At 49.5% G+C, this 22481-nt stretch overlaps 1 protein-coding gene across 6 annotated transcripts in view; it reads right to left on the bottom strand.

Annotated features, from left to right (window-relative positions):
- Positions 1–21613, bottom strand: part of LARP1 (La ribonucleoprotein 1, translational regulator) — a 42624-nt gene extending 21011 nt beyond the window's left edge. The window contains exons 1-2 of one of the 6 annotated variants that reach the window (XM_032447448.1): positions 21162–21613; positions 7342–7368 (exon numbers count right to left, since the gene is read on the bottom strand). In XM_032447448.1, coding sequence (XP_032303339.1) covers positions 7342–7368; positions 21162–21510 — 376 coding nt within the window. In that variant the 5' untranslated portion in view covers positions 21511–21613. Of the gene's footprint in view, positions 1–7341; positions 7369–11147; positions 12757–21161 lie in introns of those variants that run through there. The other 5 variants (XM_032447447.1, XM_015875639.2, XM_032447449.1 and 2 more) reach the window with 5 other exon arrangements.
- Positions 21614–22481: the final 868 nt, after the last annotated feature.

Raw genomic sequence — 22481 nt, 5'->3', positions numbered from 1 at the left:
AGATGAGCAAGAACAGCTTGAGCAAGGGGAGCTGAGCACTAAATGTGTCTCAGCAACTTGCAAGGGAGAGAAGAAACTGCCTAGGCTAATCTAAGGAGAAGGCATTGCTCTGTCCTCCTGAGAAACCACGAGATATCAGTTATGGCAAAATCCAAAAAGAGCAGAGACAGAAACCATCAAACAACTTACAGCTGAAGACTACCACTACTTGATCAAACTATTTTTGTATAAAGACTCATTTTCAAGATACAGAAAGTCAGCCTGGGTACCAGCAGCTTCCTCCAGAGGTAGTTTCCTCCCTCAGTTTTCATATCATGGTGAGAATCCTTCTGGGGTGCAATACCAGGACAGACCTACGACCACAAGCACTGATCTGCAGAGCAGTTCCAACAGGGCAACAAACCAGGGCCAACTTGCAGAGACTCCATCACAGCTGTGATCACAAGAACTGGCTTAAGACTCCAGAGGAGAGCTGGGAAGCAAAGCAGAAACAGCTGTACATGGGCTTACTACAGTGCGTTCCCAGCATGACAGCATGGAAACATAAGGCATGAACTCAAGTCTCCAACCAGGTCCAAAGCAAGCCTTCTTTCCAAGGCAGGCTGATCCACCGGTGGGGACAAGGTAGTGATTTGTGCGAGCTGGAGATACGTGCCTACCTGGGGATTCTTCAGTGTTTTGGAAGAGGTGACACCAGAATACAATGTATTGTGTAATGTAATGAATGTGGCACTAACCAGCTGACATCTCCTGCTCCTGGGACTGCAGGAACCACCTGTGGCCAGCTGCCCGGGCACACAGTCTCCAGAGATCCAGCTGGCAGCACAGCACCCAGCCCTGCCCACAGAGGTAAGAGGGATACTTTCAACACCTCTGCAATACTAGGATTTTCTGGTGGGCGTGAGGAAAAACCATTGTGGAATGGGCAAGAAGAGGAGCAAAGGACCTCCAGCTGCAAAGTAGAGCAGGATCCGGCACAGCATGTGGGCAGTCCATTCAGCAAGAGCAAGACAAGCTACAAGTTGCACAGCTCAAAGTCTTCCAGGGAATTTTCTGCAACTCCTCAGCAGACAGCTCCACCTTCCTAGCCCTACTCTAACAGCAAAGGAAGCAAGGAGCTGCCTACACTTCTATGCAATGTAAGCTCTGCAATGCCTGCAAAGATCACTTGCTAAAAATAACTTCAAAAAGGGCATCTGACAGTACTGCAAAGAGCATGGGAACACTCCTCCCACCTAAAGCAAGATCTGGGAGGGTAGAACAGGGGTTTGCCCTGGGAACAGGCAAGACACTGAGGGTACAGGTAGGTGAAGGCAATGTGATGGAGCCAGAGAGAGTCCTGAGCTTGCAGTGCCAACACCTGGGTTGTGTCCCCAGCTCAGCAGCCTTCCGGATCGAGACAAAATCCTTCAACTTGCAGCCAAGCTACCACCAGGAAAAAGCAAGTAAAGAAACACCAACAGGCATTTCTAGCATTAATACCATCAGTGAATGCAACCAATGAGTCTTCCTAGCATAGATGACTACAATTAGTTCATTTGCTACCCCTATCTTAAGGGCAAGTGACATCTTTCCACCTACTCTCCAAGCAACATACTCTCCTGAAGAGAATTTCTAAGAAACTTTCAACACAGATGATACACACACACTGCACTGTGTGTGGGACACCAGGCTCACACATAAGGGAATGACAAGAACTCCTCCAATTCTGGAAGGAAAACCGACTTCTCCCATCAAGTCCAAAGCAAAAGTTTTTGCTGGGAGAGCTGGTGGCTCCTAGACCATGGGAGGCACCTCAGTGGGCATGTGGCTACGTGTGCACAGTTGAGAAGACCCAGGCACTGTCATAACCAGGAAGCTGGGCTGGTTCTGTCCCCAGAAGTCCCAGGCCACTGCACAGTCACCAAGGAAGAACAGCTGTGCCCACACTGCAGCATCACTTCAGCCTTAGCTCAGCTTTCACGGTGCACACAAATCTCTGGCCAGCGTAACACCGAGCCAGCAATTCCCCTGTCATCACTCGGGAGAGCAATGTCAACCATTCTAATGCCTCCAAAAACATCTGCAAACACTCCCTGGCAGATTAAAGAGTTAACAGAGAGGGCTGGAAAAGCCAGCCATGCTCACAGCTCCCAGGCATCAAGAAAGCATGGCGGTCCCAAACCTGTGGATGTCCATCAGGAATGAGCTGTGGTTGCACATACTGAGCCCTGAGAAAAGGTGCAAGTTGCTTCAGCTGCTGCTCAGGGCAACGAGGCAAAGCAAGGACATCTCCATGCCAGAGAGAGGAGGACGCCAAGAGAAAATACTTCTGCTCGGAGCCTGGGCAGCCTATGCTCAGCACTAAAGCAAAACTGCAAAGGCCTGGAGACAATTCCAGCAAGCGGATGAGCCGAGCAATCGAGTCTGAGGGTCAGGCTCTCCTCCAAGCTGGCTCCAAGATCAGCTGATAGGTCATGACCTGAAAATCAGCAGCAAGGCAAAGGGAGGAGCAACATGATCAGGAAGTACAGGACGGCAAGGACAGACACACAGGACAAAACAGGACTCACAGCTCCTTGCAGAAATGGAGAAGAAAAAGCAACTCACCTTTGGGGGCTACTGCTTTGCAAATTAAAAGTGTTCTACGCGTCCTATCAGGACTGGCCTCCACCCTCCAGGACAGACCTGGAGCAGTTTCCTCCACTCCTGCTTACCTCTGCAGCACCGCTCTGCCAGTTCTGCCTGGCTCTAATGAAAAGCCAGTTAACAGTTAATTATTACCCATTCAGACACACGATCCCCTACACTGACTGACTGTCGTCCAGGAGGGATAAGACAGTCACGTGATACAAAAATCCCAGCCTTATGAAAGCACAGGCAACTATATTTAGTTTGAAAAACGATGACCTAGCAGGACCGCCCCTTCCTGTGCCCGGCCCCTCTGAGGAGCGGATCTCTGATCTGCACGGGAAGTTCAGCATCAAGCCAAGCTACGGGGTTGAGACCAGGACACCCAGCACACAAGTGATGTATGGTGTGCGTGCACATGCACTGGTCATCCCATGGGATGTCCCAGAACACAGCACAGGCTGGGGAGACCTTCCTTCCCTCTTGCTCCTTGGTGTTGCAGGTCACCTTGTCTGTGACAAAAACTGATAAGCACCAAGAGCAACAAACAGGGCCCAGCCCAAGGCCCTGGACCTTATCTTGGAAGCAGGAGGTATGCTGGGAACTTCACTGGTGTGACTAGCACAGGGGTGGCGCTTAGCAGAAAGGCACCAGTTGCAGGTCTCTCACCAGGGTTAGGAGTGAAGAGTGGGGCTCCAATACCAAATTCAGCCCTGGATAACAGGAGGGAGGTGATGCTCAGACCTGGTGATGGCAGAACCAGGGTTGGGATCAGCCCTGCTCCTCTTCCTGTAGAATAGCTCAGCCAAGGAAGCAGACATGACTGTACTGAGAACAAAAAGGGAGCAGAAGCAGCTGTACAGAGGTCATGCGTGTGTTGTCACCACGCAGAGAGGGCCCCCAAAAAAGGTGTGTGCTGACAAAAGCCCAATCCTGCATGAACATCATTCGCTCCCTCCTCCCACCTCAGTGGAAGAGCTTCAAAAGGAACAGCCTGAGGACCAGACATCATTAATCTCTTGTCACTGGCAGTGGGGTATTCTCCGCCTGCATCCCGCTGCAGCCGATGAGACAGCACAACCAGCAGAGCCCGCAGCGCAGCAGGGAGAGGTCACTGTGTCGCAGCCAAGCCCAAGGCTCCGCACAGATGCAATCCCTTTAATGGCCGTCAGCCTCTTTTGCAGTTGCAACTGGGGACTTGGAAGCTGACAAAAACCCTTCTACAGAAGCATCTGGTACATCTCACTGTAAATATTTAACAACAGACAGGAACCGAGAGCCAAGTGCTGCCTCAAGCCCCTTCAGCTCCATGCCTCCCACTTGCCAAGAGGGGAACACACACTTCCCACAACAGGCACCAGCACAGGGAGTGAGGGGTCATGCAAGGAAAAGATGTGAACTGAGCACAAGCACGCACACCTCTGAAGAAGCTGTCATCTCAAAGAGGAGATCCAGAGACTCGATTTCTAGAAAGGAATTATAAGGGAATCCAAATAGCACCAGCCAGTTCTTCCCTGCTGATTCCTGATGTCAGGGTACGCTCTTATAGCATAGGAAAAAAGTCCTCACAAGCCCCATACCTCAAGTCAATGGCAGTAAAATTCAAGATTTTTCTTAACTTTGAAATAAAACACACTGACAGCTTCCTTCCAGAGCACACAAAGACACAGATCCTGCTGCACCAAGCATGCTTACCGTCCACACAGGTGGTTGCTTCCCCTTTCTCAACACACACCACAAAAGCATTAAAAAGACCTAAATCAGAGCAAGCCTTCCCAAAGGAAGTACAACAGCCACCATCTTTCCTAATTTGAAGACACAGCCCCTCTCCTTTTCTTTATAAAAGACTAAAAACTGGAAATTGCTTCTGTACAGTGTGAGCATCCCCCACATCTCCTTATGAAAGAGCTTCAAGTGTTTGATTCAAAGAGGCATTTGTAACTCAAAAAAGGTATCTCAGTCACTGCTGACAGTTTTCCAATGATCAGCAAGCCCTGTGGAAGTAAATCCTCAGAGGTGGATTGCATGGGCAGTTTTGCAAGGGATTCACAGCTGACATATCCACAGAGGTCCCAGTGGTGACATCCTCACTGTCCTCATCCAACAGCAGGAGTGGGGAGAGGGAAAACGCCTTTCCTTCTGTACTGCCAACATACAGATGAGCCTAGCACATGTTTTCCAGGGATGCTGAGATCTCTCTGGTTTTCTCCTGAACTCCAGACCACACGGTTAGAAGTGGCTTCTTCTGAAAAGCAGCCTATATGTTATCTCTAGTCACCTGAAGTGAGCAAGGACAGGACTAAGACCCACTGCACAAGACATGGGTAAACCAGCAGTCTCCTGGACAGAGAAGCTTTATTCCCAAAGGCTGTTAGGTAAGCAAGATGCAAGCACTGCTTTCCTTCCACCTTCATGGAACCAGCGCATGACACTCTGTTGAGGGCAGAACACCTCCAGCTTGCCATATGAGCAAGCAGGTGCACGCTCTGGGGCATGTTACAGTGGCCATGCCCACAAAATGGCTGGTGCTTCAGCTCAGGCTCCTCACCTGTGCAAGTCCCAGCTCCTGTTGTCACAACTCAGCATTCTCAGTCACTGTGCCAAATGCTTCCTTGTGCAAAAGGACAACAGGCTTTCCATCAAGAAGGGAAAACAGCCATAAAGACACATCTGGCCTTGTAAGATTAACCTTACAGAATAGGCACTGACATATCTTATTGGAGACTGGTTGATTTGCAAGAATAGAGTGTAGCAAATTAATTTGTTAGCAAGGGAAGGGAGGTGAGGAAGTCAAAAACAACAGCCTCAGAAGTGCAGAGCTGCTGCCGTGCTAGGAGCACCCTGCTGACAGCACTTCTCTGCCCTCACCAGCCACATCCACACTGTGCTATGTGCAGGGGGTACTGGGCCTTCTGAGTGAGCTTTGGTGTATAAGGAAGAAAAAGCACAGTTTGAAGGCTTTTCTGGAGAAGGCATAGGAATGATCAGAGTCAAGAGGCCTCTATCATTAAGAAGAACCCTGTTTAAGCTTTCATTTATGTACTTAAAATACAGAACTTCAAAAATCCCCCAGCCCTGCAGGCAACATTTTCTGCAACATCACTGACACATAACATGCCCTTACTGAAGCACACACTATCATCTGCTGCAGATGCACACTTATGCCCCACCCCAGAGCCAGCTGTGAAGGTCCATAACCAGCTGGAGCACAGAGGATGGAGTGGTGCCAACCAGAGGACATCTCTGCGTCTGCAGCTCAGGCAGACAAAGCACAACACCCGATGAAGGCAGAACTTCAGAGGGGCAGAGAAGCTTCTTACAAGAAGAGGGAAGAAGAAAATCCCTTTAAGTCACTGATTTTTTTCTGTGCGGTCATTACTCCATCCTGGCTTCAGGCAGACTGTACTCAATGCACAGGAATACACCTCTGCTCCTTCAAAACCAACCTTAATACTTGACTTTCATGCATGTTATGAAAGTAATAAAAAATGTTAAAGGCTTACAAACAGTCGGGTTACTTTTGTAAAACTTAGAGAAGCAACTTCTGCAGTGCTAGGGGGGAATATCTGGCTGTATACCACATTAGCTGGCTAGAGCTCTGGAAACAAACATACACACACAACTTCCAACTGCCTGCTCAATTCATGAAGCCAAATTGCTGTCTCCAACTTCACATCATACCTCTTAAAAAATAACTATTCACTTTTTACTGAAACCAGCTTTAAGATAATGGAGCTGATTTTCATGCTTCCAAATCTCGATCATGCAATGCTTCACTGTCAGCAGCAATTTACCCTCACACCATTGCTGTGAACTGGGGAAAATGTAATCCTACTGCAAAGCCAAAAAATGCAGACAGGAGGTGGACACAGCCACGTGACCAAGGCTGCCCAAGGCCACATAAAGCACTGCCCCATATTGCCAGTGCCTTTGCTACAGGTCATCCAAAAGGCACTATAGCTCCTGGGATAATAGGATGTTCCAAAGTGCTCTTGGTATCACTGTGTGAAACAAAAGCCTTTCCTTTAACATGAGCTCTCCAACAGTGTCAACCTGGATGAAGATCCCATGGCAGACTGGATTCAGACCCCCAGCTCAGAACAGCCTTCCCCTCCCAGCTGATGAGCCCAATCCTTTTACGCAGGGTCCATTCTTACTAGGCTCTATGAAGTCCGTGGTCTAAGAAGCCAATGCTGGTCCTACACTGACAGCAAACAGGTGTAAACCACAACATAGCCCTTAACAGAGATACACAGTAACAACAGATATACTGAGCCACTTAGAGGGGAAAAATGGATCGACTTAAAGTACTACAAATTCAGGCACACACCTACAGGTTTACAGACACATCAAGATGTTGATAACTAACACCCATACTAACAGCAAAATTCTAAGCATTTGCATCTTGAAATGTCAGTTACACAGAATTAAACCCTGTAAGTTCCCAGATTCTTCCACTGTGGACAACCAAATCCTGCTGCAATGTTCTGGGAGGAAAGCAACCTTCCACGAGTTGTGATTATCACTACATGAAAGCATGAACGTGCCTGTTATACAGGACTGACTGTCATAGAGGAACAACAAAATATTAGAGGGCCTATTTTAAAACTTCTGTTGCATATTTCTGCACCCGTCTTCTAAATTCAGTTAGTGCTGACTTTGTAAAAGACAAGTGCAGGAAAGACATGGGGGAGTAAGATGTGAAGAACTCCATTTTTAATTAATACATACCAGACTGGCCATCAGCTGGAAATATATCTGCAAAAGAAAAAAGAAACAAATCAGTATTAGTTGCAGCTGGAGTGCAAATCATATTTAAAAGGTTCCGTCCCTTTTGATTTGTTTGCTTTAGCTAAACAGAGCAAGTATTTTCCTAGTATCCCAAGTTAAATATCAATCTAGCTGGGAATCCACCCCAATTCAACCACTTGTTGCAAGAAAGATTTTGAAAGAGTTAGTGCTTGAATACTTGAATGTACTACTCTCATTAACAACCCTCTATACTGGCTTCTAACAGACAAAGAATGAATCAAGTCACAGAATCACAGAATTATCAAGGTTGGAATGAACCAGCTGCTGACACCTCCACGCTCCCCCTGAGCAGGGTCACCAAACGAAGAGCTGTGCAGAGCATCTAACACAGTGTCCAGCCAGGGGAGAGCAGGGGAAGCCAAGCGAAAAAAATCAGGTGAGCTTTTCCTGATGGTTCCGTTCTTTGGAGAAGAATCCAGGAGACTATGAGCGGAGAAACCCTGCTGATAAATGCTTCCATAAGATGCTACTGGAACAGTGTATTTTAGAGAGCAATATAATACATTTTCTTTGAGGAACTTGGAAGAATAGGGGGAAGGGAGGCTGCCAGCAAGCCAAGGTCCTCCTAGGACAGAGGCAGGCCCCTGGCTCCAGCTTATCGGCTGCCCGAAACACACATTCAGATGGAAAGTCACAAAGTTGCAGCAAGGACTACCCCTTGGCCAGGGCAATGATTTTCAGACAGCGCTCAACCAATGCAGAAACAGCAGAAACACACCTCTACTAAAAAGCTGCTATTTCCCTGCCTTTGACAGCACACTGTGTACAAAGCATCCTCAGGCAGAGATGCTTTTCTGCAGCCGACGCAGTGAGAAAACACTCAGAACTCCCTCTGCCATTACACATGCTCATGGTTTTCAGCCACAATGAAGGCATGATCTCAGGGAAAAGCCAGTGTGTCCAGAAAAGCCTCCAAGCACCATTCTTGATCCTTTGTAGACTGCATGTTGTAATGCGGCCCTCCACCAGCACATCACCAGACACATCTGAACACCTTGCATTTCTGATGGTTACTGATGAGGTCAGGCTCCCAGCAACAATAAACAGGAACACCCTGTACTTGATCTAACAGTCCCAAACAAGAGGCAGTTTCTTTATTTCCCTGCTTGTGCAGCTCCCAGCCAGCATCTTTGCAGAGAAACAAGGTGGAAGCACTAGTTAACGCAGACCCCACTTGTTTGGATCAGCTGTACTGACTACAACCAAAAACAAACTTAACCGATGAAAAAAAAATAATAGTAAAAACAATGGCTGAGAAGAGGAATTTCTCTGTGCCAGCCAAGGCCTGCAACCATTCTCCTTGCTGCAGCCCTACCAGGTGCAGCTCTCCATTCTGCCCCACCAACTCTCCACTTAATGCCCCAGCCTGGACAGCCACATGCAGAGCCAGACGCCCACAGAGGCCAAGGGCAGCCCCTTCCAGCAGCCACAACCACCACCACGTCAGGAAGAAGCTGCAGGTGACCCCTCAGGGAATGCTTCCTACCTGTCACACCAGCGTTGTAACACAAAGCTGGCATTCCCTCAAGGCCTCTGTGCCCAGCTCACAGCCAAACCCCCCGAAGCACTGCTGGGCCTCAGAGATGTACCGCAAGGCTCACTTGGCTTCTCTTGAGCTGAGCCATTATAATTTTAGAGCAGATGTGCTGCTAAATGTGCTGTAGAAAAGCAGTGGAAGCAACCTGCAGGACATGTCCTTCTGAAACAAAGAGCATGGATACAAAACAGGGCTAGTAGGGACTGAGGCACGATGTCCCTTTGGGATGCCTCCTACTCTACAAGCAAAAGTGACTAGATTAGAGATTACCAGTTATGGACAGCACCTGGTGTGCCCAAAAGAAGCCTACATTGGGCAGCTCTTCTCTCAAAACAGCCACAGTGGAAAGGAGGCTGAAACATGTATGGCCAGTGAAGAAGCATTAGGGCTGTGCTCCAAGGGGCCCATTTAAAGAGTTTCAGTCCTCCTCAGCACTGCTAAGGTTAAAAATCAAACACAGAAGTCCCAATCATAGACACAGTGCTAAAATTCTGCTTACACAAAGCCCCAGCACTGAAAGCAAACCAGCCCCAAGAATTCTCTGACCACACATACACAGTTTCCTACCTGCCTCAATTCCAGGCACCCAAAGCCAGGTACCCCAGCATGGGCGAGATGCTGCATGGGATGATGCTCCAGAGCAGCTCCACACCCATGCTCCCCATGCAGGGCAACAGCTTCATCCCTGTCTGCTCCACCCAACCCCGTGGTGATGGCTCGACACATCATCAACCCCAAGCAACCAAAAGGAAAGGGCAAGACAATGCCAATGCTGCAGTGTGATTGTGGGAGCCCCAAGAAATTTAGGCCCCATGGTTTCACATTTCCTTCCCTTTCTCACATGTAGAGCCTTCTGTTTCTTACCCTGGGCACAAAAGCCAGGAAGATTTAGAGCCAATAACTCAACAGAAGGATTATTATGACGAGGTGCAGTGGCAATCTCTGCAGAGCCAGGTATTTCTCAAGCACATTAACAATCTATTCAGCTCTGTGCGTTATCCATGCAGCCCACAGCTCAGTGGGAACCAAGTTCCATGCATCTCCCTGTTATCAGCACAAGGAGCGGAGGAAAGGAGAGCAGGAAGAGGTCAAGGATGCACGACACAGCAGCAGGATGTTTGGGAGGCACCAAGCATCCCTTTCAAGACCGTCACATGAGAGTGTGGATGTGTTACAGGGGTGCTGGCTGTGAACACCAATACCCAGAGCCGTAGTGCTAAGAGCCCAGGAAACAGCTAAATTGAGGACAGTCCTTCCTATTTTAGATGTGGGTGAGAGGGAGATGGGTGACTGGGATACGGAATCACAATTTTTGCTTGATGGTATTTTTAAACAGAGGAGACCGTATGTTTAACTGGGGCAGTTACAGAGGAAAAACTGCTGTGTCCACACACAAAATCCCCTCTCCAGGAGCTATTTGCACACCGCTGCTATATATCAGATATCTGGGACAGCACCAAGCAGGCTCCTCAGTTTAAGAGCCCACATCTCCCCAGTGCCAAATCCAAGCACCTTCACAGGAAGTCTGAACCCACCCACACTCCTGCTGCCTCTACACAAGCAGCTGAGCACACCACACTCACTGCTTCCCAGCTATGGGAACAATCCTCACAATGCAGACAGCACAGGTAGGGAAAAGGTCCCAATCGACAAAGTTCAGATTCTGCTGCAAAGAGAACAGAGTTACTCGAATCTCTTCTCCATCCCCAGGCAACTTCTCAGCTCAAATCTGTATCACCTGCCTTCTCCTGAGAGGCCCAGGTAGCGCCTGCACAGGTTCCTCAGACAGTGGCCTCTTCAAAGCAGCGCTCAGTGGAGAAGGGGGCGAGGTCTGCTAGGAAGAAGTAGCAAAGCAAGAAACCCAAACCTCAGAGATTAGCATGGCCAATTAGGTCCCTCCCGAGGATCTTGCTTGCTTCCTGCTCCCCTCCTTCCTTTCCTGCCAAGCAGGCTCAGGGAGGGTCCAGTCCTCCTCAGCCATCAGCTCCAGACAGACACCTCCAGTGCCCTGGCTGTCGTACTAAGAAATCTCCTCATCCCCGCAAAGGGAAGCTGAGGCTTGAGATGGGTGAAAGATTCAATCCAGATAAACAGACCTTGCTCACCAATGTTGGTTTAGGCATTAAGACACCACAAAATCTGTTCAAGAAAAAGGTTAAAGAAAAACAACTGCAGAAGCACTGATCACCTTTCAGATCCATTTCTCCAGAAGCGTTGGAGCAGACCGTTAGATCTTTGTAAGCAGTTTTCTGATCTCCATCCAGAGCAGAGGATCAGCTCCTTCTCACACAGGCAGGCCATTATCTGGGGACATCCCATTCACCTGTGCTAAGAGGATGAAGAGCTGCAGCCAGCATGAGCTCCGGCATAGATTTCCCACAAACCACATGGAAACGATTCTTGCAATGAGTTTCTGCTGTAAAAAAAAATCTGTGCCCCAGCTAAGTTCATGCACTTGAAAAGGGATGAAGATCTCTGGCCTCAACAAGCTGCAAGGGAAAAACATCCTGAAAAAAAATTACCAACTGCATAAGAAGAAAATTATTATCTGGGAGAGATCCCCAGCTTTAAACTCTAGCTATGAACTACAGTGAATTAGTACCTTAATGCTGATACCAAGTCTCTGTCTTCACGCAAGGGAGAGGAGCTGCCTAAGCAAGGCTGTGATTGGCACCTAACTGAGCACACAGCCACCAGTGGGATCAGCACGGTGCTCTGCAGAAGCATCTTCCAGGGATCTGCTTGGAAGAAGTCTCTTTTCCAGGCATCAGAGATGTCAGAGATGTTCTGAGGAATGCAGCAGGTCAGCTTGACCAGAGAAAACGTGAGCGCTCCGAACAAACAATCCCATGAATCCTGAACTCACATATGCACAGACACACGAAGCATAACTGTAAGGTCATGGCTGTTTTTTCTCCCATCCACTTATCAGTGCTTGTATTGGAGAGAACAAACACTGAATGTTCTCTCACATTAACCCCTTCTCCGCTCACCCCAAAATGCTGTTGTTCAAACTACAAGCTGTAACACCAAAAAAAAGGCCAGAGACAGCACACTGCACCTTAAAGGAAGGAGCAAGAGAAAAGTCTGATATCCGATGTCACAAAGCAGCAGCTGACCCAGCTCTGTCTCATGCTCCTTAATCACAAATAAGCCTCCAGCAGGTCAGCACAGACAGACCCTACAACAGCCTGAGCCCAGCACAACCTCAGCCACCATCCCCAAACTGTTCTTGAAACTACTGGGTATTGAACAGGCAATAAAATGTCAGGCATCATCAGGCAAAACTCAAGTGCCATAAGATAATCCTGTTGAAAGGCAGCAACATTCTGGAGCAACCTAGAAACTAACTGGATCCCATCCTACAGAAACTGATAGAGGATGGCGTTTCCCTATGACCGGCTTATTGCACACTGCCCTGCTACATGTACATAGGCACGTATGTGCCTGCAACACCAGGCAGGGATGTCACAAAACCCCATGAAAGCCACTGATCTGAAATTCAAGGCTCTCTCCATCTTACTGTTGAGGACAGAGGGCCAAGCAGGGAGTCTATAGGATACAGGGGGTAGCACAGCAAATACAAGATAATTCAATCTTTTAACTGAATTACAAATCCTCAGACTCGCAGCCTGTGTGAGACCACTTCCCACTCTGGACACCGTGACTTTAATCAAACACACAGCTTTTCCAATCACCCTCCAAGTTTCGTCCTTGCTTGGTTCCACTTCTCTGCTGTTAATGAGATCAACTCAGATGTCAACCCCAAGTCAAGTAAGAGAGTTGCCTGCCTGTAATCTCACATGTCTCCTCCAAATCTTCTTCAAGGCCATACTTACAGGTTTCATTTTATGTTTTAAAAATGAGGGTCGCTTGTATCAAATTCCTCCCTGTACAGAGTGCAAATGTCACACACAGCATTCTCTGTTTTAAGGGAAAAACAAACAAACAAACAAAAGGAGGATATACAGTAGTTCGCCTGAGACTAAGAAGCCAAAAGAAACCAGTCCCCTGTTTGCTCAGCTCAGTGCACACCCTCTCTGCAGTGGATTTCTGCATGCTCAGAGGATGCATTAGATGGTGTTAGGTATTCCCCCGAGCTTTCAAGGTTCAGCTGGGAGTTGGAAACAGAAATTTGATTACAGTCAGAAACATCTCATGCTTTGTCATCTGAGCACATGGCAGAGACAGCTCTGTGATTTGCTTCCTGCCTTGTTGGGTGGAATCTCAAATACAAATATCCTATTGCTTCTTTTCCAGTCAGATTTAAACCTCCTAACGGTGTTTTTCAGATGCATTTCTCCACATTTCAGTACCTGCTGCTACAGTGACAACATTTCTCTTCATTAACATGTACTGGTATCACTCTTTACATTTCATTCTTTGCTCTGTTCACCCTTTACCTCCACCCCTGCACAGCTTTGTAGCAGATTCTGCCAATGTGGCCTGACCACAGACATGGTAAAGAGCTTCCGTCACTCCATTACAGTCCTTTGTGCTGGGCAAAGAGCATCACTATCTACAGACATGTAGAAACTCGATAGGATGGTCCTTATTTTCAGTAGGTTCCTTTTGTGGGTTCAGGGGGGTTGGCATAAACAGACATTGCTCCTGAGCTACGTAACTATCTGGAAGGGCAACAGTAAACATAACATCTTTGTAATGAGAATCTTAAGTGTCTTGCAGGAATACATTCAGTGTTCCTTCTGCAACATTACACACACACACAACAGGAAAAAAAAAGGCAATTTGACCTTGAAGAATCTGAAGAAACTAATTTCCTGTAGTTTGAAGTGAACAGTGGCCTATCAAACATTTAAATCTTACTTAATTATAATTTCTATTTCATCTGTTCACTAGCTTCTTTCATCCGCAAGTGTGCAAATCGGATAGCCTGGTAACTAATGTTTGGTAAATTAATCATTACTCATTCGCAGAGCTGACCAGATGCTTCCAAAAGCACTGTTACAACGGGGGAGAGGAAGCAGGGTGAATTCAGTGTGAAGGCTGAAAAGGTGTAGCAAATTATCTGGTTAGAGGCAGTGCCGGGTATTTAACAACGCACCCACCATCCAGCATCTTTGAGTTACCGAGCAGGTATGACACCCCCACCCAAACTCCTCCCCACACACCTTTCTCACCAATAAAATTCTATCCTTTCCTCTTTCTGTGGCTTTTACAATCAGATTCTTGTTTCCCCGCATATTTAGTCAGGAAAAACTCACCTCTTTTCTCAGCATTTCAGACTCAGTATCTAACGAATCTAGCCCTGAAACCACCTTGTTCTCTCCACGTATCATCCAACATGTGACTAGGAAAACTCAGAGGACTGTTGGGAAGGGAGGAGAAGGGGAGAGCCGCCCCCTGTGCCCTCCCACTCAGCAGATGGGCTGACCCCCCCCCACCGCACGGCCATGCCTTGCAGACTGCAGAGTCACTGCAGGCACACTGCATGCTGCCGCTCAGCTGGAGACGTGCTCTGTGCTGTGTCGGGGACAAATGCTGCTTCCTTCCTTCCCTTTGACCCCCGGGGCTGCAGCCCCATACTGCGGCATAGGATGAATTGGGGCAGGGGATGCAGGGCCAGCATGGAACATGAGCTCACTGCCCTGCCAGGCTATGGGGAGGAAGCCAAAAAGCCAACAATGAAGAGCACCAGAGATGCTTTTCCTGCATGCCCATCCTCCTGGGGCAGTGATACCACTCCTGTGCCTTCTCAGAAGCTGGGGCCACTCTAGGGAGTGAGTGAGGATCACAGAAAGGCAGCTGTGGGTCTGCTGGTCCCAGGCCAGCCCTACTAAAAGCAGCAGGTTACAGCCTGCATCCAGCCACCTCCGAGGGTGTCAGCCAGGAAGCGAGCACACTTCCTCAGGAACACACATCAGGGCACACTCAGAGGGAACCAGAGTGCCATTTTCTCCATTATGTGAACAAAGGGCACCTGAATCACCTCCAAGTACCACCAATACCAGACTGAGCCATAATGATAAAGCTCAGCCTCGGACAGCTCCGTTAGGTCTTATTCACTTATGAAACAAACACCAGCTTCTGTCTGACACAAAGCACTCACTCCCAGCCAGGGCTGCCCTGGTCATCTCCCACACACTCCAGTTCGAGGCAATCAGCAGCACAGATCTCCACCCGCCCTTATGACTTGCAACCATGGAAAGAAATAAGATGACTCAAAGCCCCCCCAGAATCACAACCACCACCAAGTCCTGCCTGCCACGTGTTCCCAAACAGCACTGCAACAAAAGAAAACGTTGAGGCAAGCTGCTGCTCCTAAGTCAGCTTTGCTCCAGAAGGACACTGAAGGTAAACCACTGGTAATGCAGGTATTAGCCCAGTCAATTCACAGCTGTTCCCCTTTCTCCCTGCACGTCACAGCACAATATCCTCAAACACATGTGGCATTAATGGTTGACTCTAGCAAAATCCATGGTGAGCATCACACCTAAGTGGGGCCGGCTGACTTGCTAAGGATGGCTTCTGCAGTTTGATCCCCATAGCAGCCTGCTGTTGGCCTGTAACTGGCAGAGCTGCCACGTGCCACACATCGATTTGCTCAGAAAAGGTAATATTCCCTGCTCCAGAGCCCCCAGGCCATTACACAAATATATGCTCTGATAGAGAAAAGTTTAGTTAGGAGGATTTTCTGGGAACCAGCAATTACAGGATGAGTCTATGTTTGGAAACATGTTGACACTGTATTTGACCACAGTTTCTACAGCCCTTCCCCCCAAAAAAAACCCGTACATCTTGTGCAGTATTAAAACTGCCATCACACCTAATTTTTCCAGTGCCTTGTGCCAGTTTTCACTCCGCTGCAGCAGCACCCTCATGTGCACCCACTCCTCCTCCCAGCCAATCCAGCCTGACCTCGGACTGGGACTCCTCCCACAAAGAACTCTAAGAATTGATTTAATCGAGGCCAAATTCAGTTCCTATTTGTTCTGATCACCAATTACTGTTGCCCAAATATACAAACAGTTGCCTTAAGTTCTTGTAACTCTGTATTAATTTCTTAGAAGTTCTTCTTTACCCCTCCTCTCACCTGCTTCAGTCACACACCTGTATCATTTGCTTACAGATTTTCAGATTAGCCAGTTACTTCAGAGCAAGGAATGAAGTCTCCTAACTCCACTCACAGCTCACTAAATAGACCCTACACCTACAATAATGAATTTGGAATTGGAGCATGGTCTCAAGACAGCTGCAAAAGCAGAGCTGGTCACATCAGGAACCATGCAGCACACAGCCTTCAACCCCTGCTAGTACATCAGCAAAGGGTCCAGTGCCAAAACGACCAGCAGAGGATGTTTTTAAAGGCCAAAATGTAGCTGCACATCACAGCTGGGAAGGAATAAAGCTCAGCACTCTCATCAGACTCCTGATAAAAGGAGAGCAAAAACCCTTCCCAACTCTGCTACTTACACCATCCATAGCAAGGCACTGTACCTTGGTCTGCCCAGTTATGGTGATAGGAACAGAGCTCCTCCAAGAGCTGCATGGTCACAAAAGACTCTGCAATCCTCCGGCACTATGCAAATGTATTTAAGTTTTCATTAAGGTGATTATATTTTTTAACCCTTGCTGTTTGTAGCTGGTAACTGTAAGGATTAAAATACCCTGGTGGTCCAGCAGTACAACTTTCAGTAGAAATAATTCAGTAGAAAATACATGCTCCCCATTTAGCCAAACAAGTAGCTGCAAGTGTGCAAGGAGAAACCTCATGCTATCCAGGCTGGCATTTGGCATTCCCCTGAGAATAGTTTCACACTATTTGAGCACAGTGGAAGGATCAGGTGTCATAATTTAGAAGCAAGCACCCAGCACTGCACCCAGCACCCCAATTCCTAGCTGGTTTTGCACTCTATTTTGCCCTGCCAGCAGAACAAAGCCCCCCCTCTGTCCAACGATCCCAGCACAGTCCTCCCCATGGTACTACAGGCAATAAAACGCTTAGAAGAAGAGTTATAAAGGTGAAGGAGTCTGTTGGTGAGGATCATCCAGCGATACCTCGTGGCTGGCAGCCTGGAACTGGAGGTTGAGATGGAAGAAGGCACAGAATCCCAGCAGCTGAGGCCCATGAGTCAGCTCCATGGAGCTGAGCTCCCCCGCCTTCCCGAAACAAACAGCACACGGCAGGGCAAAGGTCCAGCACAAAGCTGAAGGGCAAAGGTATGTGGGGGAGGAATAACACCACCCTGCACATTTGGGGTGCAGCGGTTCCAGTTACCCTCACGCTCTCCAGTAAAATGGGAAGCGTTACTCAAATGTGAGTTGTGGGATTGGAACAAAACCGTATTTCAGAGAGGAAACTTGGGGTGGTGGGGGGAGGACTGTGCTGCGATAGCAGCTCTGTTGCAACCAACAGCCAAAAGAGCTCCACAATTACATGCCACGACAAAGCAAGAATTGCCCAACGCTTTGGAAATAGGCGTGTGCAGTTTTACCACGCTAGATACCCCAGCAGGCAGATGTGCGCATCTCTTCTAAATACAAAGAAATGCCAAAGGTAAAATGAGCTTCCCATACAGCTTATCTCCTGTACTGGAGGCTGGCTTCAAGGAAAGCCCTTTGGGGACTTAGTCACGGAGGGGTGAGAAGCTCATGAATCTATCTTTCCATGCCTTCTCCTCAGCACCAGTAGGCAGCCCAGCCTGTGTGCTGCCATCTCTGAACAATAGGCAGCCAACTTCCAGTGTTTGCTGCTAGGAACTAAGGTGTGCCTTCTGGAAAGTGCTGCTTATCCTCCCAGTGCATCTGCCAAATGGCAGGCGAGAAACTCTGCCTGAGAAACTAAAGCACCTCTTGCATCTCCACTAGGAAATACTGAATTTGCAACCGGGAGGATAGACAGCATAGAAGTTAGTGCTTGGCAATGGCACTGCCAGTCATTAAAATGTGCAGGTTCTTATTTCCAAGATGTAAATGGCTTTAAAAATTAACAAGTGCCAAGTGCCTTGATGCAACATTTCTTGAAATAAATCCAGCAGGTTTTCAAAATGGGGTGCTGTTAACACCTGTCCGCACCGACGCTTGCATCACTGCTAGCACTGGTGCAGGGCACAATGGAAGAATACAAAATGTTCTAGAAGGTTGAGTTCTCTTAACTGAAACCACACTTCTTTAGTGAAGAATTAGGAGAAAATGTTTCAAATTTGATTTATAGCTGGTTGTGTCAGAAAATGTTTCCTTCTCTCCTGCACATATATTCCCTACCATTGTGCACTCCCGAGTCAGGCTGCTGGCTGCATTTATTTACATGATAAGAAGAGAACATACAGCAACTTGCATGTAACGAGGGGACTGTCACACAGACTGTGCTATTTGATGAGAGAGCAAAAATGAGGTGTCATTACCAGCCTTGTCAGCGTCCCTCATGAGCAGTAAGTACTAATACAACCCTTGCTACATTTGACATGCGTGTGTGTCATTTCACAGCTTAAAGGACCACCCCCTCCTTTCTACCTGCACCCCAACTCTGAAATGTACATAAACAGAAATAAAGCACATGTTAAACAAACACCACGACAGATTGCTGGGTGCACCTCTCCACTACTGCCTGATCCTCTGCTTACAGCACCAGCCAGCATCACTGCTGTCTGACTCGACCTAATGGTTCCTACCCTTAATGCCACGCAGTTATGCTTTTGGGAGGAGGGGTTAAGCAGCAAGGAGAGGCTTCGCTTCAGGCTGCCTTCCTGAATAAGCAGCAACATTTACTCAAGCTTCCTAATACTGACTTTGCTCCCAAACTCCAGTGTACCCCGAAAACATCTGCTCCTGGAAATAAACCCTAATTGTCCCCAAAACAGACCCTGTTATATGGCATCTGCATCAGGCCTCCACGTGTTCACCCTTCCCAGGTGACGTTCAGCTGCACAAGTCAAGGAGTTCAAAACAAGCAGAGGGGGATTTGCCAGGCTCTTCCACATCCGCAGACACAGATAGTGAAAACTCACAAACACCTTGAGCACGGTTCTGTTTTTCTCTGAGCTTGAGCTCAATTCCTTTCCTTTTGTAAGCACAGATCGTTAAAGAATGGGTGAACACCTTAAGGAGCATGTCTTGTCCATTAAATCTGCTCTTCAGGCCTATAATTAATACAATCATAATAAAAAATTAGGGCTTTGAAAGTCTGTAAAACAAGTCATAGAGGGATCCCCGTATCTTTAGAGAGCTGTTCTGTTGTCCAATGGCTCCTAGTCCTCCTTACTACCTCCTTTATAGCAGGATCAAGGCTGCAAGCATTCAGTATATCAGCACACAAATACCATGCATTGCCAACCACAGTTCCTATGCTAAAAACCTAAAAACATCCAGTAATGCCTTTCCAGAGTTTATGTGTGCTTAGTGTGTTTCACGCGTACAGAGAAACCACTTTTCTTTGATGAGCTCCTGGAGGTCACTGCAACACCACGGCTCATCTGCACCACAGCACAACTTTTACACATTCTCACACTTCAAATCTCTTTTCAGAAACATCTGCTGGAAGAAATCTTCCACCCAAAGCAGCAAAGATACGGCAGGAACCTGCCAAGCCCATGAGAAGGCACTCAGGCAAAGGGCCGCTATGCAAGGCCAGCCACCAGGCTGCCTCTCGTGGGAGTTTGCCAGCCGTGTTTGTTTTACACGTTTTCTCTTCTGCTAACGAACCAGGCAGCAAAAGAAACAATGCCCCAAGTGCAAGGGAGCCAAGTGGCAGCGTCTGTGGCACCGCAAAAATCAATTCCATTATTTCAACTCCTCCAGGAATACAGGGACAATTGGGCCAGGCCCAACACCACGCAGGACGTTGCATGCTTATTGCCCACTGTTACGCTGTACCCTCAAAAATCATATCAGACTTTGCAGAGCCCCCTCCTCCACCACACAGTGCCTATTCAAGCTCCTGCCCCCCCCACTTTAGCATGTACTGCAAGGCCTCCAACAGGAACACTGGGGGAACAACTCGTATTTTTGCACCTTTTGGTCAATTCCGAGGGAGCGCAGCCTAAGAAGGCAGCGTGACAGAGCCCAGCTCTCACACAAAGGAGCAGTGTGAGCAGCTGGATGTCACTCTGCATGTGAGAGGAAAACACAGACAGCAGCACAGTCCTGGATTTCGTTGTGCATTGCACACACAATGACAAACCACCAAACCATCTGGGCGCAGACTTTTACCTGGCACACTGACCTCCTCTATGCTACCATTAAAGACGACAGCTTTCCAGGTGGAAATCACAGAGGTGTCCATCTTTCACAGATCAATAGCACCTCTGGTGAATCATCCCACCGAGCCTGCAATGCTTCTTGCAAAACACAGAACAGTAACAAGGAACCTGATGTCATACCTGGCAGCGTGACTGCGGAGCTCACAGAGACAAGCCAAAAATATTAGGAATTAAAACTCCAGCCGAGCAGCAATCAGCTCCCAAACACAGGATCATTGAATTATTAGGGCTGGAAAAGGTCATCTAGTCCATGTATATGTACAGTTAGTATATATATACAGTTAGTATATACACCACCAATACTGCCCACTAAGCCACGTCTCTCAGCACCACATACACATGGCCGGGCACTCCACCACCCATTCCCGCACCCCACGGCTCTTCCTGAGAAGAAGTTTATCCTGATATCACCGTATCTCCTGCCAAATAAATAAACAAAACAAAAGAAAGAAGCCCCAAGAGGTGAATTAACGGCGCTCAGCCATTTCGGCTCAGCCTTACGACAGGCGCCTGGGCCTCCACGCAGAGCACACGCGGCCCCCGAGCCCCGCAGGGCCTCCATAGATCGCACGAGGCCTCCGCACGGTTCCCCAGGGCCTCCCGCCGCCCTCAGGCCGCATCGGGCCGAACTCGGAGCCGCGCACGTGGGCCCGAGGAGGAGGCCGAGCCGTGGGGGAAATCACATGCTGGGCCGGGGAAGGCACCACGTTGCCTGCTCGGCGGAATGCTGGGAAGGGGAGGCCTCCTCCTGCCCGCCCGGCCCCGGCCCAACGAGCTGGGCCCGCACCGCGCCCTCCGCCCGCTTCGGGCCTCCCCCGGCCGCATGGCCCCGGCCCGGCCGCTCCCCTCCCCCCGCCGCGCTCCATCAGGCCGCACGCCGTGCCGCATGGCGCTGCCGGACCGGGGCGCGGTCGTCGCCGGCCTCGACCGCACCCCCGTGTCCCTCCTCAGCCCCGTGTCCCTCCTCCGTCCCCCGCACCCACCTGGAGGTGACTGCCCGTTGACCGCCAGCGCAGCCGCGTTCTTGGTCCAGGGGTTCACCTTGGGCGGCGGAGCCTCGATGAACTCCCTTCTCCCCGCTCCGCCGCCCGCCTCACCGCCGTCCTCCGTGTCTCCTCCCGCCCTCAGCAGACTCTCCTTCTCCTGGTTGTTGCTCTCGTCTTTCTGTTGCTTGGCGCTGGGCTGCCGCTGAGCCGCGGTGCCGCCGTCGGGCCCCATGGGCGGTTCGCCCTTCTCCCGGCCGCCGTCCTGCGGCGGTTTCAGCACCAGGGCGCGCTCCTCGGCGGGCAGCAGCGGGGCGCCGGGCAGCAGCGCCTCCACCTGCGTCGCCATCTGCGCGCCCCCGCCCCGCAACGGGGGGAAGCGCCCCCTGAGCGCACACACTCACTCACTCACTCACACGCGGCGTTTCCCCCCCGCCCCCCCTATAGCGGCCGCAGCAGCAGCAGCAGCAATATGGAGACGCGCGGGGACCACGCGACTAGCCGCGGGGGCGCGCACCGCGCAGCGCCGCCCCGGCCGCGGGAGCGCGCACACCCGGCCTAAGGGGAGGGGAAGGGGGGAAAGGAGGGGCGGGGCGCGCTCCCGACAGGCCGGCAGGCGGCGGCGCGCACGTGCCTGATGCAACGCCCGGCTGAGCTTAAAGGGGCCGCGTGGAGATGGGGATGGCAAGAAGAGAGAGATGAGATCTACTCTGATCTGCTCCCATCCTCCTCGCAGCACCCGGCGGGGTGACTTGCCCTGGTGTGAGACCTCATCTGGAATATTGTGTCCAGTTCTGGGCTCCCCCAGTATAAAAAAGACAGGGATCTGTTTTGGAAAGAGTCCAGCGGAGGGTCACTAAGATGGTGAAGGGTCTGGAGCATCTCCACTATGAGGAGAGACTGAGGGAACTGGGTCTGTTTAGCCTTGAAAAAAGAAGGCTGAGAAGGGACTTGATCCAGGTTTATAAATACCTGAAGTGTGGGAGCCACTGGTCTCTTTTCAGTAGTGCGTGGGGACAGGACTAGGGGTAATGGGATGAAAGTACAGCATAGGAAGTTCCACACGAATGTGCGGAAGAACTGCTTTACAGTGAGGGTGACGGGGCACTGGAACAGGCTGCACAGGGAGGTGGTGGAGTCTCCTCTGGAGATATTTTAGACCCGCCTGGATGCCTACCTGTGTGACAAGGTGTAGGGAGCCTGGGAGGGGACTTCGACCGACCAGGGGGTGGTCGGGTGTTAGAATGGTGTCCCAAGGGCAGTGGCCATGGCACCGAGTTTGCCAGAGTTCAAGAAGCATCTGGACAATGCTCTCAGTCA

Source organism: Coturnix japonica, chromosome 13, assembly GCF_001577835.2.
Source record: "Coturnix japonica isolate 7356 chromosome 13, Coturnix japonica 2.1, whole genome shotgun sequence".
Lineage (NCBI taxonomy): Eukaryota > Metazoa > Chordata > Aves > Galliformes > Phasianidae > Coturnix > Coturnix japonica.
Note: the sequence above shows the minus strand (reverse complement) of the source record. Positions and strands in the feature narration are given on the sequence as shown.